General features: G+C 42.5%; 1 protein-coding gene across 3 annotated transcripts in view; it reads right to left on the bottom strand.

Annotated features, from left to right (window-relative positions):
• Positions 1 to 315: 315 nt before the first annotated feature.
• The window catches only part of LOC126278413 (uncharacterized), a 63,617-nt gene continuing 40,930 nt past the window's right edge, over positions 316 to 23,002 (bottom strand). For all 3 annotated transcript variants that reach the window (XM_049978522.1, XM_049978521.1, XM_049978520.1), the window contains one exon: positions 316 to 1,195. In XM_049978522.1, coding sequence (XP_049834479.1) covers positions 410 to 1,195 — 786 coding nt within the window. In that variant the 3' untranslated portion in view covers positions 316 to 409. The remainder of the gene's footprint in view (positions 1,196 to 23,002) is intronic.

The raw sequence follows: 23,002 nt of genomic DNA on the forward strand, positions 1-23,002 counted from the left end.
GTCTGACGGAGAGACAGACAACATAGCTATCCTGTAGGTGTTCTGTTTTTACCTACTGAGGTACGGAACCCAAAAAATTGTAGCCATTATTTATTGAACAGTTCTTGTAGTCCTCTGGAACACAAACACACACACACACACACACACACACACACACACACACACACACACACACATATATATATATATATATATATATATATATATATATATATATATATATATATATATATATATATATATGCACACGCATTTCTTGCTCAGAATGATATTGGTTGATAATTCTCACACCATAAGTAAAAAGACGACAAGAACTCAGGGCAGTATTATTATGTATTGAGCAATAAATATACTATACGTCCAGGTTCTTTTGTTTATAGTACAGAACAATACAAGGCAGAGCGCGTAATTAGGCGGCGTTCGCCGAGTATCGATTGCGTTCCCTCCAACCTGGCGTCCCGGTTGACTTGTCGCGGACGGCCAGTCGCTGGGCCAGCCTTGTGGTGGCGCGCGGTGTCTTCGCCTCCACTACGCAGGGTGCGTGTACGGAGGTATCGCCGTCTGCCGCCCTCCTGCGCTGGCCGTCAGCGGCCTCTGGACACTGCTGCTGCGGCGCACGGTCTCCCCGCTGTGCTCGCCTGAATCTCCACGACTGCAGCAACGGCGCAGATGCTCCCTCCTCGTCGGTGGACCCATCTGCTGCCTGCTCCGGATTGGACCGCTTGACGCGCCTCAGTGGCCGGAGGGCGGCTTCCGCCTTCTCCGACAGATCCCCATACAATTCACTTTGCGGCCTGACGTACATCCTATTCAAAAAGATAATACCACGCACTCGCCTTGCCAGCGGAAACCACACGGAGAAAATCTTGTTCAGCCCTAAATCAGGTTCCAACTCGTCCCCGAGCTCGAGCTTGGAGGCTTCTGAGCTTTCTTTACCTGGTGCAATCCCAGCAATCATGTTTGCCAATTGGGAGAGCCGTCTTCTGCGTGCGTTACCTAGATGCATCTTATACTTGTGCAATCGCGTACCACTTGTGGAACTGCCTACTGCTTTGGCTGCTTCGTTCCAAGGAACTACTTGTACACCAGGGATTTTTTCCGTTATCCAGCTGTAGTCAGGGCCAATGGCAGTGTAATATGTTTTAGACTCCTCTTTCTTCTCCCTCGAGGTTCCATCGGAAGGATTCGGTGTTACCTGTGATGAAGAAAAGTAAACAACAAACTCAATCAAATTCGTTGTGAAATTTCGTGTTATAACATTCACTAGCATATAAATACCAGTTCCTTCCAGTACAAGCGTTTTACTAAATTCGTTCCTGTCCTGTGTTTCCGATACTTTTTTTTTGTAGAAGTAGCATGTAATTTAAAACAAAATTTTGATGACAGTATTCTAAGAACACCGCCAGAAAACAATATCCAAAGAGCTTTTGCTGCAACCCTCTTTGGTAGAATGTATTTTATAGAAATCGATAAGTTTAAATGCCAGCCGGTATGTCTGAGTGGTTCTAGGCGCTTCTGTCTGGAACCGCTCGACCACTACGGTCACAGGTTCGAATCCTGCCTCTAGGATGGATACGTGTGATGTCCTTAGGTTGGTTAGGTTTAAGCAGTTCTAAGTTACAGGGGACTGATGATCTCAGATTTTAAGTCCCATAGTGTTCCTCTGAACACTATGGGACTTAACAATGTGAACAATTGGTAAGGTTAAATACATGGTCATCCATACGTTGCCCTTATATTGCCAGAATATGAGAAAACAAATGAGAGTATCAAATAGTGACACGGTACGAAAACTGTATCATTGAGCAGAGCTCTAAAAAATCAACAGTTTTTGTTGAAATGTTCTTTGTTTTCATTTCGCGACAAGTTAGATAATTTCATACTCCATGGATCACTTGGATCTTATATCGCACTGTTGTGTAACGTGTCATTTCATTCACATCACAAATGAATTTGTAAATACCATGCTGGACATTTACAAGTGATTCCGTGTTTTCTTTTCTTTTAGTATACAAATGTGAGTTAATAATTCCTACCCGCTCATATTTTCGCGTTAATATAATTTAAATCTTGTACTGAAAATGAGTTTCAAGGAGAAACGTCCTAGCGAAAACAACCCATTTGTACTACATTTGCGTTTATTTTTAAAGGTCGTTTTAAGGCCCAGAGGACAGCCACTGACTTATGTATGAGGGAGGGAAAAGAGGGGTCAGGACCTGAAGGCATCTGGCGCTTGTTTGGTGCAATGTTCTCGTACCGGTCCTATATGGTTTTAACAGTTTATCTGCATACCGGTGCAACTTGAAGGTGAGCACCATTTTGTGCTCCATTCAACTGGTCACTAAACACGTCTGCTTATCTCCCGCACTCAGACGTAATGACACATCGAAGTACACTATTTGATCAAAAGCTAACAGGCACCCTTACGTAATGAGGAAGTGACCACTAGACATCATGGTAGGCGGGAACGCCAATATAAAAAGAGGCGGGGAGTATTGTGTGTGGAGAAGCAGTAAAACAGAACCTATTGGTCAAGAGGGCTCGCTGACTTCGAACGTGAACTAGTCATTGGTCACCACGTAAGTAACGAACAAACAACTGCAGCTAAACAAAATCCAGGATTACCTCATGTACAGACAGACAGAGACCGTCGATTATCATGGAGGGTCGTTGTAAAAAACTAGCTTGGAATCAGTGGAAGTGACCACTCGTGAGTTTCAAAGTGCTATCAACTGTCCAGCTAGCACACTGAACGAGAGTACAGAGTTAAAGAGAGATAGATATAGTGGCCTAACAGCTTCTCAATCCACACGTCACACATATCTGTAATGAATGTCAAGCAACGCTTTAGGTGGTGTAAAGAGTGAAACACTGGACAGTGGGTGACTGAGACCAAGTGGTTAGAAGAGATGAATTACGCTTCACACTATGGCAATAGGATGGAAGGGTTTACATTTGGTGAATGCCTGGAGAACGTTAGCTGTCGTCATGTATAGTGCCATCAGTTAATTATGGTGCAGATGGTTTTAGAGTAAAGTTTATTTAATGTGGTTACTGTCTGGTCCCCTTATTGGGCTTAAGGAAACACTAAGTGCAGAAGGTTGTGAATACATTTTACAGCATTGTATAGCGTGTACACTGGGGGGGGGGGGGGGGGGGGGACTGTTGGGAGATTACGACTGTATCAGCATGATAGTTCTCCCTCTCATAAAACACCATGTGTAAGCCAATAGTTTGTTGACAATGACAAATATGAAAAGGACAAGCCTGCCAAGACTCCCGACTTGAACCCAATGAAATTCCTATGGGACGAGCGAGAGTGTCCACTTCACTCCAGATCACAGCGTCCAACATAGCTTGGTTTCGGCTCTTGAGGAATAACGGCCTGTAATTCCTCCGCAGACACCCACACATCTCATTGAAACGGCTCCCGGCAGAGTTCAAGCGGTGATAAAGGCGAAGGGTGGACAAAACCCATATTATTGTGTTCTAATTTGTGCCCGGATTCTTTTAATCAGATAGAATACTCGGAACAGACGATGCTGGAGACCCGAAAAGGCAGAAAAGTCACAGCAACCGAATGTGCATCTAAATAACAATTTCCAGCATTATCTGTGGTGGGCTCTTTTCTCGTTCGTTATCAAGGGGCAACTGCGCGACTGCCTCATAAATACTTCCCGGGCCAGATATATTTTGACCATGCCCCTTTCTTTTGACTCATCGGTCTTCTGCCTAGTATGATGCAAGCTTCCATGTATTCCTGTCCTCCGACAACCTTTTATCTCAGAGCTTAGCCTCTACACCTTCCTCTAGTACCTTGGAAGTTACTCCCTGATATCTCAACATATCCATCATCCTTTGTTTTCTTCTTGTCAGTGTTTTCCATGTATTCATTTCCTCGCCAATTCTGCGGAGAGCCTCCCCATTTCTTATGTTATAAGTCCATCCAGTTTTCAACTTTACTGTATAGCACCACATGCCAAAGGCTTCTACGGTTTTCGGTTCAGTCTTTCCCACAGTTCATTTTTCACTACCATACAGCACCGTGCCAAAAGTACGTTCTAAGACATTTTTTTCTAAAATTACGGCCTATATTTGACACTATTACACTTCCCTTATGCAGGAATACCCCTTTTACCAGTGCTAGCCTGCTTTTTATATCCTCCTCGCTCCGTCCGTCATGGGTTGCTCTTTTGCGTAGGTAGCAGAATTCCTTAACTTCGTCTACTTCGTGATTCTCAGTTCTTACGTCAAGTTCCCCAATGTTCTTATTTCTGCTACTTCTATCATTGCTTTCGTCTTTCTTCTATTTACTCTCCATCTGTGTACTGTACTCATTAGACTGTCCACCCCAGTCAAGAGATCCTGCAATTCATATACACTTTCGCTGAGGATAGTAACGTTATCATCGAATCGTATCAATGATATCCTTGGACCTTCAGTTTTAATCGCATTTTTGAACCTTTCATTTTTTCCATAATTGCTGTTTTAATGGACTGAGCAGTAGGGGCGAAAGACTACATCCCATCCCTTACTATCTATAGCGTCAGTAGATTTCAAGCGTATCTCCTCTTTCCTTAGTAATTCTGCGTCCCATTTCTTCACGCATTTAATCTTCCTGCCTAGTCTCTTGAACTTCAGCCTACTCTCCTTCATTACCTTACAGTCCCAATATCTGATTTCGGAAACACTGCCTGCTTATGATGTAACCTAACTGGACTCCTCCCGTATCTTCCGGCATTTTACGAGTATACTTCGCGCTCTTGTGACCATTAAACGGAGGATTCAACATAACTGGCTGAAATTTATTACAGAATTCTATTAGTCTTTTTCGTCTCTTATTCCCACTACCAAGCCCAGACTCTCTCGCAACCATTTCTTCTACTCCTTCCCCTACAACCCCACTCCTATCTTGCCGGCCGGGGTGGTCGAGCGGTTCTAGGCGCTACAGTCTGGAACCGCGCCACCGCTACGGTCGCAGGTTCGAATCCTGCCTCAGGCATGGATGTTTGTGATGTCCCCAGGTTAGTTAGGTTTAAGTAGTTCCAAGTTCTAGGGGACTGATGACCTCAGAAGTTAAGTCCCATAGTACTCCTATCACGCGTGACCTTTAGGTTTTGGTCACCCATTATGTATTGAATTACTCGTCCAATACATCATATACCTTCTCCATTTCTTCATCTTCCGCTTGCGACGTTGGCATTTATATCTGAACTGTTTTTATCGGTTTTGATTCGGTGTCAGTTCTACAACTGAACTGTTCCTATTAATTCACTCTCTGCCCTATCTTCCTATACACAGTGAATCCCACTTCAAACATGGCATTTTCTGGTACTGTTGAGATTGCCCTATACTCATGTGACCAAAAATCTTTTCCTTCCTTCCATTTCACTTCACTGATCCCCACCATTGTGTCTAGATTGAGTTTTAGGACTTCCATCCTGTAGATACCGTAAACTGAATTTCCTTACTGCTGTGGCATTACTCGCGTTTCATTTGAGTCCGTTTGCCACTACCTTGCCAAAGTCTCTGTGGAGGTCGTTGTGAGCGTACGAGGGGGAGGGGGGATTACGGTGGCAGTTTCCCGCCGCAGAGCACGTGGCTGGCGGTTGCTACAGAGCCGTGTCGAGCGGCTAGCGTTTAGGCGGCCTAGGAAAAAGCCGAGCTGACGCTTAGCAGGGGAGACTATGGCCGTGTTTGCACGCTTGGAGAAATTTATATGCCACAGAAAAATTGATAACAACAGAACTAGGAGCGACAAAAAGGTGCGAGTTGGCACTCATGGACAGAAAAATATGTAAAGCTAAATTATCTAGAGGTGCCACAAAAATATGTAATAGTTTAAAAATTATTGTTGTATTAAAATTATAAATTTATAATCCTAGAGGGAGACCAAGAGATGAATACACTAAGCAGATTCAGAAGGATGTAGGTTGCAGTAGGTACTAGGAGATGAAGAGGCTTGCACAGGATATAGTGGCTTGGAGAGCTGCATGAAACCAGTCTCTGGTCTGAAGACCACAACAACAACAACATGAAAGTTCAAAAGCTAATATCTCGGCTATGCTTTGGCCGACTGATATGAACAAAGTGTTTACGGATGCAGCTAGTAGAGCTGCATCGCACAATCATAGCTGTTTTAGCAGAGTATGTACCGCTTTTGAATAAGAGGTCGGAATATGGGATTCGTCTGAGACAAACTGAGTTTTTGGTAATAAATAAATTTTAAAGAGAAGAAACTAGCCACAGCATTCTACAGTTTAAAGAGGTAGATGAGGAATTAAGTATGTAGACTTAATTGTTTGTTATTGTTCAGCATCGAAAATCCAGGAAAAGCAAAATCACTCCACAAGAACATTATTTGTGAAAAAACGGCAGCAGATACAGAAAATTGGACTTTAAATTGTCATTGCCCAGAACTTTTCCCTGTTTTTCGATGTATCATATGTGTTTTGTGGATAGTTTTAGAATATTGGTAATTTTTTTGTCAGGCCGTCGTTTCGAGGACAGTTGAGCGACGTTAAAGAGCCGGACGAGCTGCCCGTCGGGGGTAGTATTGGGTTGGCAGCCAAAATCGCGGACAAGTATGTATCTAGCGACGTTCGAAAACGATCAAGTTGAGCGCAATAGAGTTGTTTAGGACAGGAGACAACAGTGTATTTCCTGAAGTATGAACAGACTGACGAGTGCCGTGATCGTGACATATGAATTTTATATTGTAGTGTTGTAGTATCAGTTACTAACGACCGCCCTTACGTAAAAGCCCCTAAAACAGAATTTCAAGTATTTAGTCAATATATTGAATACATTCGTGGACAAATAGAAGAAACTACTTGTTCAAATTATAAATCATTGTGAGAGACTCAATATTTTTAAATTTCACAGCAATACCTGTCTGCATTGTTTTTTTCGTATTTTATTTCAGCTTAAAAATTGAGTTTACGACAGGTGCGAACTGGCACCCTATGACGAAAAACGTAGCCGGAAACATCTCTGGGCCCCTAAAGCTGAGTACTGAGTGTAAAACACACACACACACACACACACACACACACACATATATATATATATATATATATATATATATATATATATATATATATATATATATATATTCGTGCCGTAGCATGTGGGGGCTCGAGCTAACTATTCAATCTTCAGTGCGTAATGCCCAGTACGTCGTATCGTAAACGCGTCTATTTTTTTCGTTTCGTAAAGCCGTATTCTAGCAGGAGGGCATGTAAGTCTCCAGAATTACCGACAAGCAGATCGGTTCCTTATTAAGATCGTCCACAACGATCCCTACGTGCCTTTCGACAGTTGGATGCTCCGTTTGAAATAATGACCTTCGGCAATTGACTAGCAATCTTAACAAACAACTCAACATAAGTGTTGGAGATGGTATGAGTGGTATATATGCTTACATATTTCTTTAACGACAACTTTCCAAATAAGAGAAATTCTGAGTGAATAAAAGTACTATTAAGAATCGCTACTTGAGGGCTGTTTGGATCCATATCATACCTATTTTGATCAGGCATTCAGTGAAAACAGTTCCCAAATTAGAATGGCCTTGCACAAATGGTCTAAGGACAAAAACAGTTATCTCGAATTTCAAACTGTGGGCTAACAAACAAATTTATAATGCATTACAGAGTTAAATTAACACAATCTACATTAATAGTCACAGCACATCGGTCACAGATCACGTCGATAAGCCACCCAGAGCATGTGGATCATAAATACGTGATGCATGCTTACCCATGATCGAATTATCGGACTTTATACTTTTGATATATAACGGTGAACGTTAAGCTGAATTATCAGACTAGACTTCAAGAGGGGCTGTAGGATGTTCTGCTAGCAACACATTTCTAAACGTAGGTGCAGCAAGATCGTTGTGTGGCGCAGTTCTCATTGTCTGACAGGTATAAATTGCACATCAAAGCTGTGTGCCAGACCGATTCTTAAAGGCGGAACCTCAGGACCTCAGCCTTTCGCTGGAGTGCTCTATCGAGTGATCTAGCGAAGCTTGACCAGCGACCAGGACGAGTCTACCTTGGGCAGCTTAGTTGGTAGAGAACATGCATGTGAAAGGCAAAGGTCGCGGTTTCGAGTTTCCGCTCGGAACTTAGTTTTAATCTGCCCGGAAGTTTCGTATCAGCGTACACTCCGCCACAGAGTGACAAATAGATTGTGAAAACGTACATCTTGGCTTATGTTTCTTGTCCGATAGGTCAGCGGCATAGCCACATCCATCACATACTTAACCATCCCTCATTATTTCCTTTGAGAACTTAACAAAGGCACTGTACACTATGGGCCCAAAAGTATCCGGACCCTCCCAAAAACTTACGTTTTCTTTATTAGGTGCATTGTTCTGCCACATACTGCCAGGTACTCCATATCAACGACCTCAGTAGTCATTAGACATCGTGAGAGAGCAGAATGGGGCGCTCCACTGATCTCACGGACTTTGAACGTGGTTAGGTAATTGGGTGTCACTTGTTTCATATGTCTGTACGCGAGATTTCCACACTCATAAACATCCGCAGGTCCACTATTACCGATGTGATAGTGAAATGGAGTCGTCAAGGGACACGTACAGCTTAAAGGCGTACAGGACGACCTCGTGTGTTGACTGACAGACATCGCCAACAATTGAAGAGGGTCGTAATGTGTAATAGGCAGACATCTATCCGGACCACCATACAGGAATCTCAAACTGCAACAGAATCCATTGCAGGTACTATGACAGATAGGCGGGAGGTGAAAAAACTTGGATTTCATAAGACACACATCACGCCGGTAAATGCCAAACGACACCTCGCTTGGTGTAAGGAGCGTAAACACTGGATGACTGAACAGTGGAAAAACGTTGTGTGGAGTGACGAATCACGGTACACAATGTAGCGATCCGATGGCAGGATGTGGGTATGGCGAATGTCCGGCGAACGGCTTCTTCCAGCGTGTGTAGTGCCAACAGTAAAATTCGGAGGCGGTGGTGTTATGGTTTGGTCGTGTTTTTCATGGAGGGGGCTTGCATCCCTTGTTGTTTTGCTTGACACTATCACAGCACAGGCCTACACTGATGTTTCAAGCACCTTCTTGCTTCCCACCGTTGAAGAGCAATTCTGGGATGGGGATTGCATCTTTCAATACGATCGAGCACCTGTTCACGATGCACGGCCTCTGGTCGAGTGATTACAAGACAATAACTTCCCTGCAATGGACTGTCCTGCACAGAGTCCTGATCTGAATCCTACCAAACACCTCTGGGACGTTTTGGAACGCCAACTTCGTGCCAGGCCTCACCGACCGACATCGATACTACTGCTCACTGCAGCAGTCCGTGAAGAGTGGGCTGCCATTCCCCAAGAAAGCCTCCAGCATCTGACTGAACGTATGGCTGCGAGAATGGAAGCTATCGTCACGGCTAAGGGTGGGGCAAGACCACGAAGTCATTTTAAACCAGGTGTCCGGATACTTTTGATCTCATAGTGTATATTAACAGTGCCCCACAACAAGAGATAACCTGAAACATTGAATTCACGGTGAATGCTTGTCCCTCCCTGATTCAGGGATTACCTAGCTCAGAGGAAAAGAAAAATTAGATAAATCCTAATAAGCAACACTTAATCCCGTGTGATTCTGCCCCTGGACTTCATAACCGTCTGCTTTCGGTTACTAGGCGAGTCCACAATGTTGTTCAGATGTATCGCATCGAGGTTAAGCCACTCACTGACGACTATACTGTGTGATTCCATCAAATTGGGAAGATGATGATTTCGCCGTCTCACCACATGTTCCAAAGTGCCCCGCACATTTCCTGGGAGGTTCAAGTTATTTTGCAGGTTAATCGGGTTATAATACGGTGGGGAATGCCCAGAAACTACACACATATTCTTTCAGACAGATGAAGTTCTTGTCGTTTTTATATGCCGGTACGGGCAATGGCCTCTTGCGATGTGATCGACTTCAAATGTTAATTGCAAGAAGTTGCGGTCGGAATGTTCAGTCGCTGACAGGCCGAGATGGACTTTCCTGCACTCCTGTCGTGTTAGGAAAAGATTTTGATTCGCAAGCCGCTACATGCGCCTTTTGTCCCTCTGTCAGGATCACATTCCAGTCACAATTCTGACGTCGTGTTCGTAGTCACGCGTGTTACACCACTGCTTGTAGACAATTTGAACAATCCACTGCGAAAAACCAACAAACCAAGCAGCTTCAAACATCATATGGCCATGGGCATAGCCAAACACGATTGTTCCATTGTGCATTAGTCACTGTGTCACGTCGTTACATTTACCCAGGTTTACGAGCAACATCCGGTTGGAACATAAATGCGTGACTGATCGCTGCTGCCTTCTGCTCCGTTAGAGACAGCGGCCACGCAGATGAGAGCAGACTCGATCGCTGTGCCGAATGTGAGGGATTACCGAGTCATCTATGCGTGCACTACAAGGTGACTAATTTTTTGTACGATGTGAGTATTTAGAGGTAGTTAAAATGCTGGCAAACTATCACAAACAAAGTGGAGGACATTTTAACACCTGTTATCGTAAACAAGCCCATAAGAATGGATAAAATTTCTTCCATTCTCTGTGAGTTAAAATGTCAAACGGAAATTATTTGGAACTGATAATCTTACAGCATTAAATTGTACCTTTCCTACCCAACAGATTTTATATTTCCTTAAGCTATGTACGTATCATTAGTTCTCAGGCTATACGTCTTAGTAGTTTAATGCCAGCTGCTTTGCTTGCGTAGACTGTATGTTTTGAACAGACTGTTTTTTCTTTAATAAAATTCTTAAGTTGTTCACAAATTGCAACACCTTCTACACTTTTCAGACCATAGAAGACTAGCCTTTTCTGACCGTATTTCTGACCAAAAAGCGATTCTGGTATCTCCGTCCAAATCTTTGTTAATCATGCCTTTTGCTCAAATGGTTCTGAGCACTATGGGACTTAACATCTGAGGTCATCAGTCTCCTAGAACTCAGAACTACTTAAACCTAACTAACCTAAGGACATCACACACATCAATGACCGAGGCAGGATTCGAACCTGCGACCGCAGCAGTCGCACGGCTCCGGACTGAAACGCCTAGAACCGCTCGGCCACTGCGGCTGGCCCATGCCTTTTGTGTTTTGTGATGATATTTACATAGAAAGTTTCATCCCCTAAAACATATTTCTACTTATCTAACCGAGAAGTGAAATACCAATTTTCATAGATACAGTTTTAAAACAATTTTAGTTTAACGAAATATTTGCTTTTAATTTTTCATTCTCTATTTCACCCCTTAGTTTGGTACCCCATCGTTGTCTGGTGCATCTCCAGACACGTCTTCACTTGTCATCGGGGCTCAGTTCGAAGCACGACCAATCACCAAAGACTTTTCTACTCCAGTTAATAAAAACTAACTCCGGGTTTTGAGGCGAGGACAAATCTTCGTTCGTTCTTGGAAAAAGAAAAATCTGATAACTGTTCCAAAGTAGTTTTAACCTGGAAGAATAAAAGCACGTTGTCGATTTGTAGCAATATAAAAATTTCATTTCAGTACAGACTTGCATACATCTGTCAAGAATCTGCTGAAAGAGCTGAGGAGTGTTTAGCGCCGAAAAGAAGCCTGTGCTCTTGCGCCGGATCAGGACAAATAAGTATGATGGTCAACACGCGCAATTAATTGTGTAGTTGTGTTACAAAGATCGTCAGCATATGGTGTACAGCAATGATTAGATGTCATCAGGCAATGCTGCGTGCACTACTGTTCAGTCCACTAAGAGGTAGCGGTGTCGCGGGTTAGATGTGAAGCAGAGTATCTGTAATGTGTAGTCAGTTCTACTACTGCAGAAACTGGGTTATTTTATGGTTGTAAAAGTATATTTACGAAAGAACTTAAGTTTTTTAAATACTAATTATTGAATGAAGAGGAGAAATTATTATGATGTACCAACCCAATGTGAATTAATCGAACCAAAATAGATACCACATTCTAATAATGAGGATTTCTGTATTAAATGAATCTGCCCAAAGACTCACACACTGGGGGAAGTGGAATTTTAAGAAACCAAAGAAAAATTGGGAGAACTTTTTGGAACAAAGAAGGCTTACTTCTAAGATAATTCGAAGAACGAGACGGACCTTCACACGAAAACAATTAACCCACATCGAAGAGAGCTTCGCAAAGAATAACTCCAGAGATTTCTACAGAACCTTCAAGCAGACACTCAGAAAATACACGCACAATACGCCAGGCCTCCACGTCAGAGAGTCGCAGGGCAATCTGGTTTTTAACGACAAGGACAACTGTCACCTATTAACTCAGTACTCTAAAAACCAGCAAAGACTTTGACTACAAACAAATTACAACAAACCTAGTCTCACTGCGCCCTTCATTGGAAGAAGTTGGACAAAACATTCTACTTCTGGAGAGGCCTCTGTCGTTGCTGAACTCTAGAAATGTGCTGGAAGCAATGCTGAGGGCAAGCTCACCGATTTCATCCAGGACATCTGGGAAACAGAGAAATTACCTCCTGGAAAACAGCATTGATCCGTCCGCTTCAGAAAAAGGGAGATTTTACTGATCTGAACAAAATGGCTCTGAGCACTATGGGACTTAACATCTGAGGTCATCAGTCCCCTAGAACGTAGAACTACTTAAACCTAACTAACCTAAGGACATCACACACATCCATGCTCTAGGCAGGATTCTAACTTGCGACCGTAGAAGTCGCGCGGTTCCGGACTGAAGCGCCTAGAACCGCTCGGTCACCGCGGCCGGCTGATTTGAACAGCTACCGTGGAATTTCTCTTGCCCCAGTAAAATACAAGATTGTCTCCAAGGCGTTACTAACAATGGCAGAAGATCAAGTGGATAGTAAACTGGGAAAGTATTAGGGGGGCCGATCCTGTGCTGAACAGATCCTTAAACTTAAAACTGTACCGGCATACTCCAAGATGAGAAACCGCAAGGTGGTCTTCACCTTTGTTGATTTTAGAAAGACCTATGAGTCCGTTGATAGAGAAACGCTTAACAAAAGCCTCCAGGAACTAGGACTAGACATCAAACAAGCAGATTCAGTCTGGAAATCTTGACCAACAACCATTCCAAAGTCAAATTTAGAGGTGAGGTCTCAGAAAGCTTCGAGATAAAAACTGAAGTGACACAAGGGGATGGACTCCCTCCACTTCTCTTCAACTGTGTCCTCGAAAAGGTTGTGAGAGAATGGCGCAAGGCACTGACAAGTTTCTTTGTTCGGAGTGGTGTTTACCTGGCCAGTGACAACGAAGGACTGATTGTAGATTGCTTGGCTTTTGCCAACAGTTCTTCAGCAACATCAAAGAAGCTAAGAGAGAGATGTTGCTAGACTAGGGAAACATCACAAGGACTCGGAAGCTTAAGTATCTCGGCGAATGGGTTGAACTCAACTTATCACAAAAACGTCATTATCCATGAGAATTAACAAGTTTTAACTAGCCTATAGAGTGAGTATGAACACTTACAACAAAAAATGCCTGTCACTCAACCTGAAACTACACATCCGTCTTACGACCAGAAGCCCTGTACACCATGGAATGTCTTTCTATGAACCGGAGAGACTTGATGGAGAAACTGGAAGCCACACAGAGGAGAATCCTCAGGAAGGTCCTAGGCCCGAAAGAAGAAAATGGGGAATTCAGAAGGCGATATAACTCGGAGCTCTACGAACATACCGAGAGGCTCTCTGACTGTGCAAGAGAAGGAAGGGTAGCTTTCTATAGCCATGTTCCAAGATTGCCGCCATACAGATTGACTAACCGTCTGTTCACATTCTGGCAAAACAAGGAGGTTCGAACTACTTGGCTGACAGAAACTGAAAAGGACATTAAAGAACTGGGAATAACTGGTCTCCAGAACAGACGTTCTGTGAGACGTACCCTAAGGGACGCCCGAGGGTTTCAGGAAAAGCGCCGAAGAAAAGATACCCCCTGGACAGAAGAAGGGAAGGAGTTACATCGGCAGCGGGTGCGACAATACTGGGCAAAGATCAAAGCCCAACAGTTGAACAAGCGTCATCGAATCAAGAAGAAGAAGACATGAATCTGCAAAGGTCAGCCAGCAGAAAAATTACCGTTGAACGAACAAGCCACAGAGACAGAGACACTGTTTCTCTCTGTACATACAACCATATTTTAACACAGACTGAAATATTTGTAAGGGATGTTGTTAAACGTCATGAACGCAAATTTTAACTACAAAAAGACGAATTCCCGTTATACGTCGAATGAAATCTCTTCTTAGTAGATGCAGTTCGCAAATTCTGATATCGATCAGGATAATTATACTAGTTCGAAGTAGTTGATATACATATTCCATTTTCCTACAGACTGATAGCATATGAGCTCTTTCTTTGCCAGATTAACTTTTGGAAGCTTTTCCGTGATGACTTCGCACAAATCCTGCTATCCTGTAGCATTTTCTTGACAGTGCCTTTCACATATACCTATACATTTAGATTCTGCAGAAAACTTCCTCTGTTCTTATTTTAATAGTTCATCTAATTTTCTACTTCCTTCTATAGCACCATACTTGTAACACTTCGATTCCCTTCTTCCCGGTTTTCTCACAGTTCATGATTCCACGGAATTCTGGGTTTCGATAGTACTTTCTCAGACATTTTTTACTCAAATTAAGAGTGACGCTTGGTATCAGCAGAATTTGACCAGCAAACTCCAATTTGCATGCAACTGCCTGACTTAATGTCCTCCTTGCTTGATCAGTAATGTGTCATTTTCCGTCCAACATTGCAAAATTTCTTCACTTTGCCTATTTCGTGATCCCAAATTTTTGGTATTTGGTTCATCTTTGTTTTCATTTCTGTTACTCCTCATTAGTATTATGTCTCTTCGGCTTACACTCATTCGATATTCTGTGATCACTAGGCTTCTTATTCCATTTATAAGGTCCTGTAGTGCTCTCTCACATTAACTGATCTTGACAATGTCATTAACGAATACCATCACTGATATTTTTCAAGCTGAATGTTAATCCAATTGCTGAATCCATCTTTTATTTCCGTTATTGCTTCATGGATGAGTAGACTGAACAGTGGGAGTGGAAAACGGCATCCCTGTCTTACACCCTCTTCGAACCTAATTACTTTCTAGTTCGTTCGGCTCCTGTGCACACTGTATACGAAACATCTTTCCCAGTTGCTTCCATCTAAGCTTCTGAGAGTGTAGAACATCTTGCACAATTTTATATTGTCAAACGGTATTTCTAGGTCGACAGTTCTTATTAAGGTTCCTTGATTTTTCTGAAGCCTTGCTACCATCATCAAGCGCCACATCAGAAGAACCTCTCTCGTGCAAAGGCAACCTGATCGTCATATAACCCATATTCAATTTCTTTCCACTCTTATGTATTGTATTTTTGTCAGCAACGTCGATGCAGGAGCTGTTAAGCTGATTTTGCCATCTTTCTCACACTTATTTGCCATTACAAACTTGGTAATTGTGTGGATGATAGTTTTCCAGAACTTTGATAGTATATTTTCACTCTCATAGAATCTACTTGGTTGATTGTTCCTAAAATTATTTCAGAAATTCAGAATGTTATGACAATTCCTATAAAGCTCTGTTAAGGTGTTGTCCTGATACTAGAGTTCACGTGTGTCATATGGGTTCCCATTTCTTCGTCTACCACATCATGATGTAATTCATCTTTCAAGTAGAGTCCTCAGATATCTTTCTACTGATATGTTCTCTCTTCTGTGAGGAGTTCCATGTGCACTCTTAATGTTAATACCCTTGCCTTCAGTTCACCGTCGGCTGTTTTGACCGTTTTACTGTATATACTGACACCACCTTCCGATAACCGTTTCTTTTCTATTTCTTCACACTTTTAATGCTGCCATATTGCTTCAGGTGCTCCGCACATCGTATTTATTTCATTATTCACTGACATATACTGCTAAATTCCGACTTTTATATTTCCTTGTTTCATCGATCAACTGAAAGACATACTTCTGGCACCGAAGTTTTTTTGGCTATTAACTCCTTTGTACCTATATTTCCCCATACAGCTTCTGTAAGTGGCCTTTCTACAGATTTCCGTTTCTATTTAAATGAAGTATTTACCGTTGTATCCATTTCGAAACATCTATAGCCTTAAAGAACGTCAAACGCGCATCGTCATTTCTCAGTAATTCAATACGCACTTCTTTAGCACCAATATTTGCTGATGCTTCATTTAAATTTCATCGTGACCTTTATCATTATGCTCTGAGTCTACATCTGTTCCTAGGTATGGCTTCGAATGCAGTATCTAATTTCGCAGTCTATCGTGAAGTTATCTAGCAGAATGCTCCCGTGTCTCAAGGCCTTTTGCGTATTTCGTCCCTAAGAGACGCCATCATGAGGACTGCGACTGTTGATAATACAAATAAAACAGTTTATGCTATCATAAAACTGGTTTTTCAGAAAAGGCACTGTTAAACTTAAAAATAACATGAATTTGTAAATTTTACTTAGTTCAAGCAGAGTCGATAAATGGTAGATACTGCAGCTTGTTGCATGTGTTATTCACTGTACATTTGTCAAAACCCTCAGTTCAAAGGTGTTACAGAATCATAGATAAGCTTTATGTCTTTGAATTCAAAGATAATTTCAAGGTGTAATTTGTGGATCTTGGCTGTTCGTTCACTTACATCACAATTCAAATATATGTGCTTCTTATAATAAAAGTACATGTATGTGCCTTAATAGAATATGGACAAGTTTATGAACAAGAGAGAAAGTCATCAATAATAGGAGCAAACTTGATTTTATTTAGTAAGTTGTCACTGAATTTAGATTTATTTAAGAAAAGGATAAACAGATAACAATTTTATGTTGCAAGTGCTGCATATTTTTTAAATTTTTCGATGAAAATCTTTCTTGTATTTTGCAGGTTTAAATGTCTAAGTTCTTACTTGCGCCATAAAGAACAATTTAGACAGACAATAAATATACACAGCAGGTGGATTAAGAAAGACTGAAACAGATACTATGTATATACTGTAGCACAACATATTGAGACCTGTAGGAAGAGATTACATAAATTGCTGTGCATTGATATTTATTGTAAATTCTGCCAAAATTTTACGTACTTTGCCAGAGCGCTTGAAAAAGTTGATTCAGTAGATTTTCTCCATGTTACATTCTGTGGATAGAGATTCATAAATCTTCATACAGAGACCTTACACACAGAGAACAAAGAACACAAGATGTTAATTAGTAAAATCTTTACCCACGGAATGAAATTTGGCCAAAACAACATTTTCGTGAGTTTTCAGAAAGTCCACAAATTATGTTCGTAATTTCAATAAATTTCCAAACACAGCAATTTATAAAGTCTTCTATTCCTATTCCAGTAAGTTGTACCCTTAGTATACTGTGATCTGATTTACTCCAATTATAGTATATGAATGAGTGAAAACAATAAAGGTACAAGCGAAATTTTTTGCAAAACTGAGATAAGTGCACTTTCGACCACGAAACAAAGGATACTTGTCAGTGGCACAAAGATCGAGGTACCCACTGCTAGCCGGCCGTTGTGGCCGAGCGGTTCTTGGCGCTTCGGTCTGGAACCGCGGGACCGCTACGGTTGCAGGTTCGAATCCTGCCTCGGGCATGGATGTGTATGCTGTCCTTAAGTTAGTTAGGTTCAAATAGTTCTAAGTTCTAGGGGATTGATTACCTCAGATGTTAAGTCCCATAGTGCTCGGAGCCATTTTAACCATTCTTGCCTAGTGTTAAAGTCTGTCATCTATCAGCATGTGGTATAATAACTACGTCCATTGAATCACAATCGATAGGGAGTGTCAGGACGGTACAAGCAACAACATGGCGGACACAAAGAATCGCTGTTTAGGCTCTCAGTTACTGACGAAATCCCGATCAGAAATGAGTAGTTCTATCTTTCAAGGTCTTCTGTGTCGTTCAGCCACGACTGATGAACAGTTACCACATAATGATTCAGTCGCAGATAAAGATTACGTTCGTGTTCGAGGCAACTAAAGCTCAAGCATTTTTACTTTTGTGGCCATTAGAAATGTCTTAAACTATTTTTAGTATATAAGCAGCAATCAAACTAAAATAACAACTTGTCCTTAATGTCAATAAAGCTGTGTTCCACGTGAAAAATTCTGTCCCGAAAATACTGTCACTTGACCGGTATGACACTGAAAGGCTTAACAGCTTTGAGATACGACAGCATTCGTTTGACACAACTACAGTCACCAAAACGATGAGACTATTTTGGGAATTTTATATATGAAACTGATTTTTATATAGATATTTGCTTTATATCGATGTTCCAATGGTATATTTCATTTTCAATCCAAATGAATCATCTTCTGATGAAAACGAAGAACATAGCAAGCCAAAAAAGTCCTAACAATAAAAAAATACATAACACAATTGAAACGTCGTGCGTAGAAACCCTTCATGAAGAAACTCAAGAAAATATTGTTACAAAAAGGAGAAAAAGGGACATGGAGTCATGGAAAATGAATGACAGAAAAAGCCTAAGAAAGCTGGGACTAGAATATACATCTACAGCAGTTAAACGTATGCATACGTCATCCAGCCATTTCAACATATCTGCCGACATGAATGCAGGACTTTCACAGAAGAAAGGCGAAGAACTATCCGTGAAGAGTTCTGGAAAACTGCTTCTTGGCGACAACAAACGTTCTTCATAGTAAAATGTGTTTCAATTGAGAAACCAAGACTTCCGAAACAAAACTGTAAGAAGTCAAAATCACAAAGCACTGTCATTATCCTGGATGGTAATCGAGTGTGTAAGGAGTTCTTCCTGAAGACATTAACTCTTAAGCAATCACCGGTTTAATACAGCTGCATTATACAAACCAAGAGTGGAAGGCTCAACTCCCTTCGATCAACGTCGTAAACATGCTCCTGGAAATAAAATACCAGAATATCGCCACACTACCGTAAGGAACCACGTGAAAAGCTTTCGTCATTACACAAGTCACTATTAGTCACTATTCTCGTGAACATAAATACCTGTCGCTAGAGCTATCCGTCTCAAGAATATATATATATATATATATATATATATATATATATATATATATATATATATATATATTCTTTACACTAAGAAGTGTGAGGAAGAAAACAAGTTGCTACTGAAGGCCTGCATTTACCGTAAAGTATTCAATTCAGAATTTAATCTATCATTTTATAAGCTAAGGATTGACACCAGCAATACTTGTGACCGATTAGAAAATTTAATCGAAGCAGAGGTAGATACCACTAAAGTTAACAATCTAAAGCCGGAGAAAGAGCTTATACCACTAAAATTAACAATCTAAAGCCGGACAAAGAGCTTATACCACTAAAATTAACAATCTAAAGCCGGAGAAAGAGCTTATACCACTAAAATTAACAATCTAAAGCCGGAGAAAGAGCTTAACCTAAGTTGAGCAAACAAGAGCCACTAAGAAAGGAGATAAACATAAGTCAAAAGAAGGCTCAACACATGTACTTACTTTCCAACCATGGTTCAAATCGCTCTGAGCACTATGGGACTTAACATCTGAGGTCATCAGTCCCCTAGACTTAAAACTACTTAAATCTAACTAACCTAGGACATCACACACATCCATACCCGAGGCAGGATTCGAACCTGCGACAGTAGCAGCAGCGTGCTTCCGGACTGAAGCGCCTAGAACCGCTAAGCCACAACGGCCGTCGTACTTAATTTTAACCTTCAAAAAACATTGGCAACTCCAATGCTAACAAACAACGTTGTTTACTGCAAGTTACAGCTTTGGACATTTAATCTTGGAATACATAACTGTAGAACAAATTATTCTTTCATATACAGGGTGAGTCACCTAACGTTACCGCTGGATATACACTCCTGGAAATTGAAATAAGAACACCGTGAATTCATTGTCCCAGAAAGGGGAAACTTTACTGACACATTCCTTGGGTCAGATACATCACATCATCACACTGACAGAACCACAGGCACATAGACACAGACTAGTACAGTGTATATCCACCTTTCGCAGCAATGCAGGCTGCTATTCTCCCATGGAGACGATCGTAGAGATGCTGGATGTAGTCCTGTGGAACGGCTTGCCATGCCATTTCCACCTGGCGCCTTAGTTGGACCAGCGTTCGTGCTGGACGTGCAGACCGCGTGAGACGACGCTTCATCCAGTCCCAAACATGCTCAATGGGGGACAGATCCGGAGATCTTGCTGGCCAGGGTAGTTGACTTACACCTTCTAGAGCACGTTGGGTGGCACGGGATACATGCGGACGTGCATTGTCCTGTTGGAACAGCAAGTTCCCTTGCCGGTCTAGGAATGGTAGAACGATGGGTTCGATGACGGTTTGGATGTACCGTGCACTATTCAGTGTCCCCTCGACGATCACCAGAGGTGTACGGCCAGTGTAAGAGATCGCTCCCCACACCATGATGCCGGGTGTTGGCCCTGTGTGCCTCGGTCGTATGCAGTCCTGATTGTGGCGCTCACCTGCACGGCGCCAAACGCGCATACGACCATCATTGGCACCAAGGCAGAAGCGACTCTCATCGCTGAAGACGACACGTCTCCATTCGTCCCTCCATTCACGCCTGTCGCGACACCACTAGAGGCGGGCTGCACGATGTTGGGACGTGAGCGGAAGACGGCCTAACGGTGTGCGGGACCGTAGCCCAGCTTCATGGAGACGGTTGCGAATGGTCCTCGCCGATACCCCAGGAGCAACAGTGTCCCTAATTTGCTGGGAAGTGGCGGTGTGGTCCCCTACGACACTGCGTAGGATCCTACGGTCTTGGCGCGCATCCGTGCGTCGCTGAGGTCCGGTCCCAGGTCGACGGGCACGTGCACCTTCCGCGACCACTGGCGACAACATCGATGTACTGTGGAGACCTCACGCCCCACGTGTTGAGCAATTCGGCGGTACTATTCGCCCTCGCTCAAAGTCCGTCAACTGCACATACAGTTCATGTCCACGCTGTCGCGGCATGCTACCAGTGTTAAAGACTGCGATGGAGCTCCGTATGCCACGGCAAACTGCCTGACACTGACGGCGGCGGTGCACAAATGCTGCGCAGCTAGCACCATTCGACGGCCAACACCGCGGTTCCTGGTGTGTCCGCTGTGCCGTGCGTGTGATCATTGCTTGTACAGCCCTCTCGCAGTGTCCGGAGCAAGTATGGTGGGTCTGACACACCGGTGTCAAATGTGTTCTTTTTTCCATTTCCAGGAGTGTATTTCGTAATCCACATCAAATACTGACGAAACGATTCCACAGATCGAACGTGACGAGAGGGGCTAGTGTAATTGTTTAATACAAACCATACAAAAATGCACGGAAGTATGTTCTTTAGCACCATCCCGCATTTTTTTAAATGGAACCGTGTTAGATCTGTTAGCACATCTGAACATATAAACTAATATGTAATCAGTTCCGTTTGTTGCATTGTTTAATGTTAATTACATCCGGAGTTATTGTAACCTAAAGTTGACGCTTGAGTACCACTCCTCCGCTGTTCGATCGTGTCTATCGGAGAGCACCGAATTACGTAGATATCCAAAGGGAACGGTGATGGGCCTTAGGTACAGAAGAGAGTGGAACAGTACATTACGTCCACATGCTAATACCTTTTTATTGGTCTTTTTCACTGGCGCACATGTAGATTACCATGAGGGGTGAGGTACACGTACACACGTGGGTTCCGTTTTCAACTACGGTGTGGAATAGAGTGTGTCCCGACATGTTGGCCAATAGACGTTCAATGTGGTGGCCATCATTTGCTGCACACAATTGCAATCTCTGGCGTAATGAATGTCGTACACGCCGCAGTACATCTGGTGTAATGTCGCCGCAGACTGCCACAATACGTTGTTTCATATCCTCTGGGGTTATAGGCACATCACGGTACACATTCTCCTTTAACGTACCCCACAGAAAGAAGTCCAGAGGTGTAAGATCAGGAGAACGGGCTGGCCAATTTATGTTCCTCCACGTCCTATGAAACGCCCGTCGAACATCCTGTCAAGGGTCAGCCTAGTGTTAATTGCGGAATGTGCAGGTGCACCACCATGCTGATACCACCTACATCGACGCGTTTCCAGTGGGAAATTTTCGAGCAACGTTGACAGATCATTCTGTACGCGATGTATGTTGCAGTGCTCCCCGATACACACGATCGAACAGCGGAGGAGTGGTACTCAAGCGTCCACTTTAGGCTACAATATCTCCGGATGTAATTAACATTTTAGAATGCAACAAGCGGCACTGATTACGTATTTGTTTATATGTTCAGATGTGCTAACAAAATTAACGTGGTTCCATTTAAAAAAACGTAGGTTTGCGTTAAAAAACATACTTCCGTGCATTTTTGTATGGTCTGTATTAAACAATTACACTAGCCCCTCTCCTCACGTACGGTCTGAGGAATCGGTTCGTCAGTATTTGATGTGGTTTACGAAATATTTCCAGCGATAACGTTAGGTGACTCACCCTGTATATGTGGTCTTAAAATTCTGCCTCACGTGAACCTTGAGAAATTGGCTCTTGCTTACTAAAGCATGTAAACTCATTACCATATGATATTAAACACGTTATTGCCTACAGCGATAGTTGCTATGGGCAAAACAGAAACCAAATAATCGCCCGATTTTGGCTCTATATTGTTGCTCATACTCCTACTGAAACTGTTGATTACAAGTTCCTCATACCTGGACATAGTTACCTTGAAAATGATGCTGATATTTTCTCACATTGAGAGGAAGAAAAAGCAAGCCCAGTTTATTTTTGTGCCACGGGATTGGATGAAGCTTGTAGAAAATGCCAGGGTGACATCTCATGTGAAAGAAATGAAACAAGATGATTTCCTATCTATAGAACCCAAAACTTCGCATCAATAGAAAAGTAGACACTGACAAGTAAAAGGTTAACTGGTGGAGACTGAGATGGATGCA

This window comes from Schistocerca gregaria, chromosome 6 (assembly GCF_023897955.1).
Source record: "Schistocerca gregaria isolate iqSchGreg1 chromosome 6, iqSchGreg1.2, whole genome shotgun sequence".
NCBI lineage: Eukaryota > Metazoa > Arthropoda > Insecta > Orthoptera > Acrididae > Schistocerca > Schistocerca gregaria.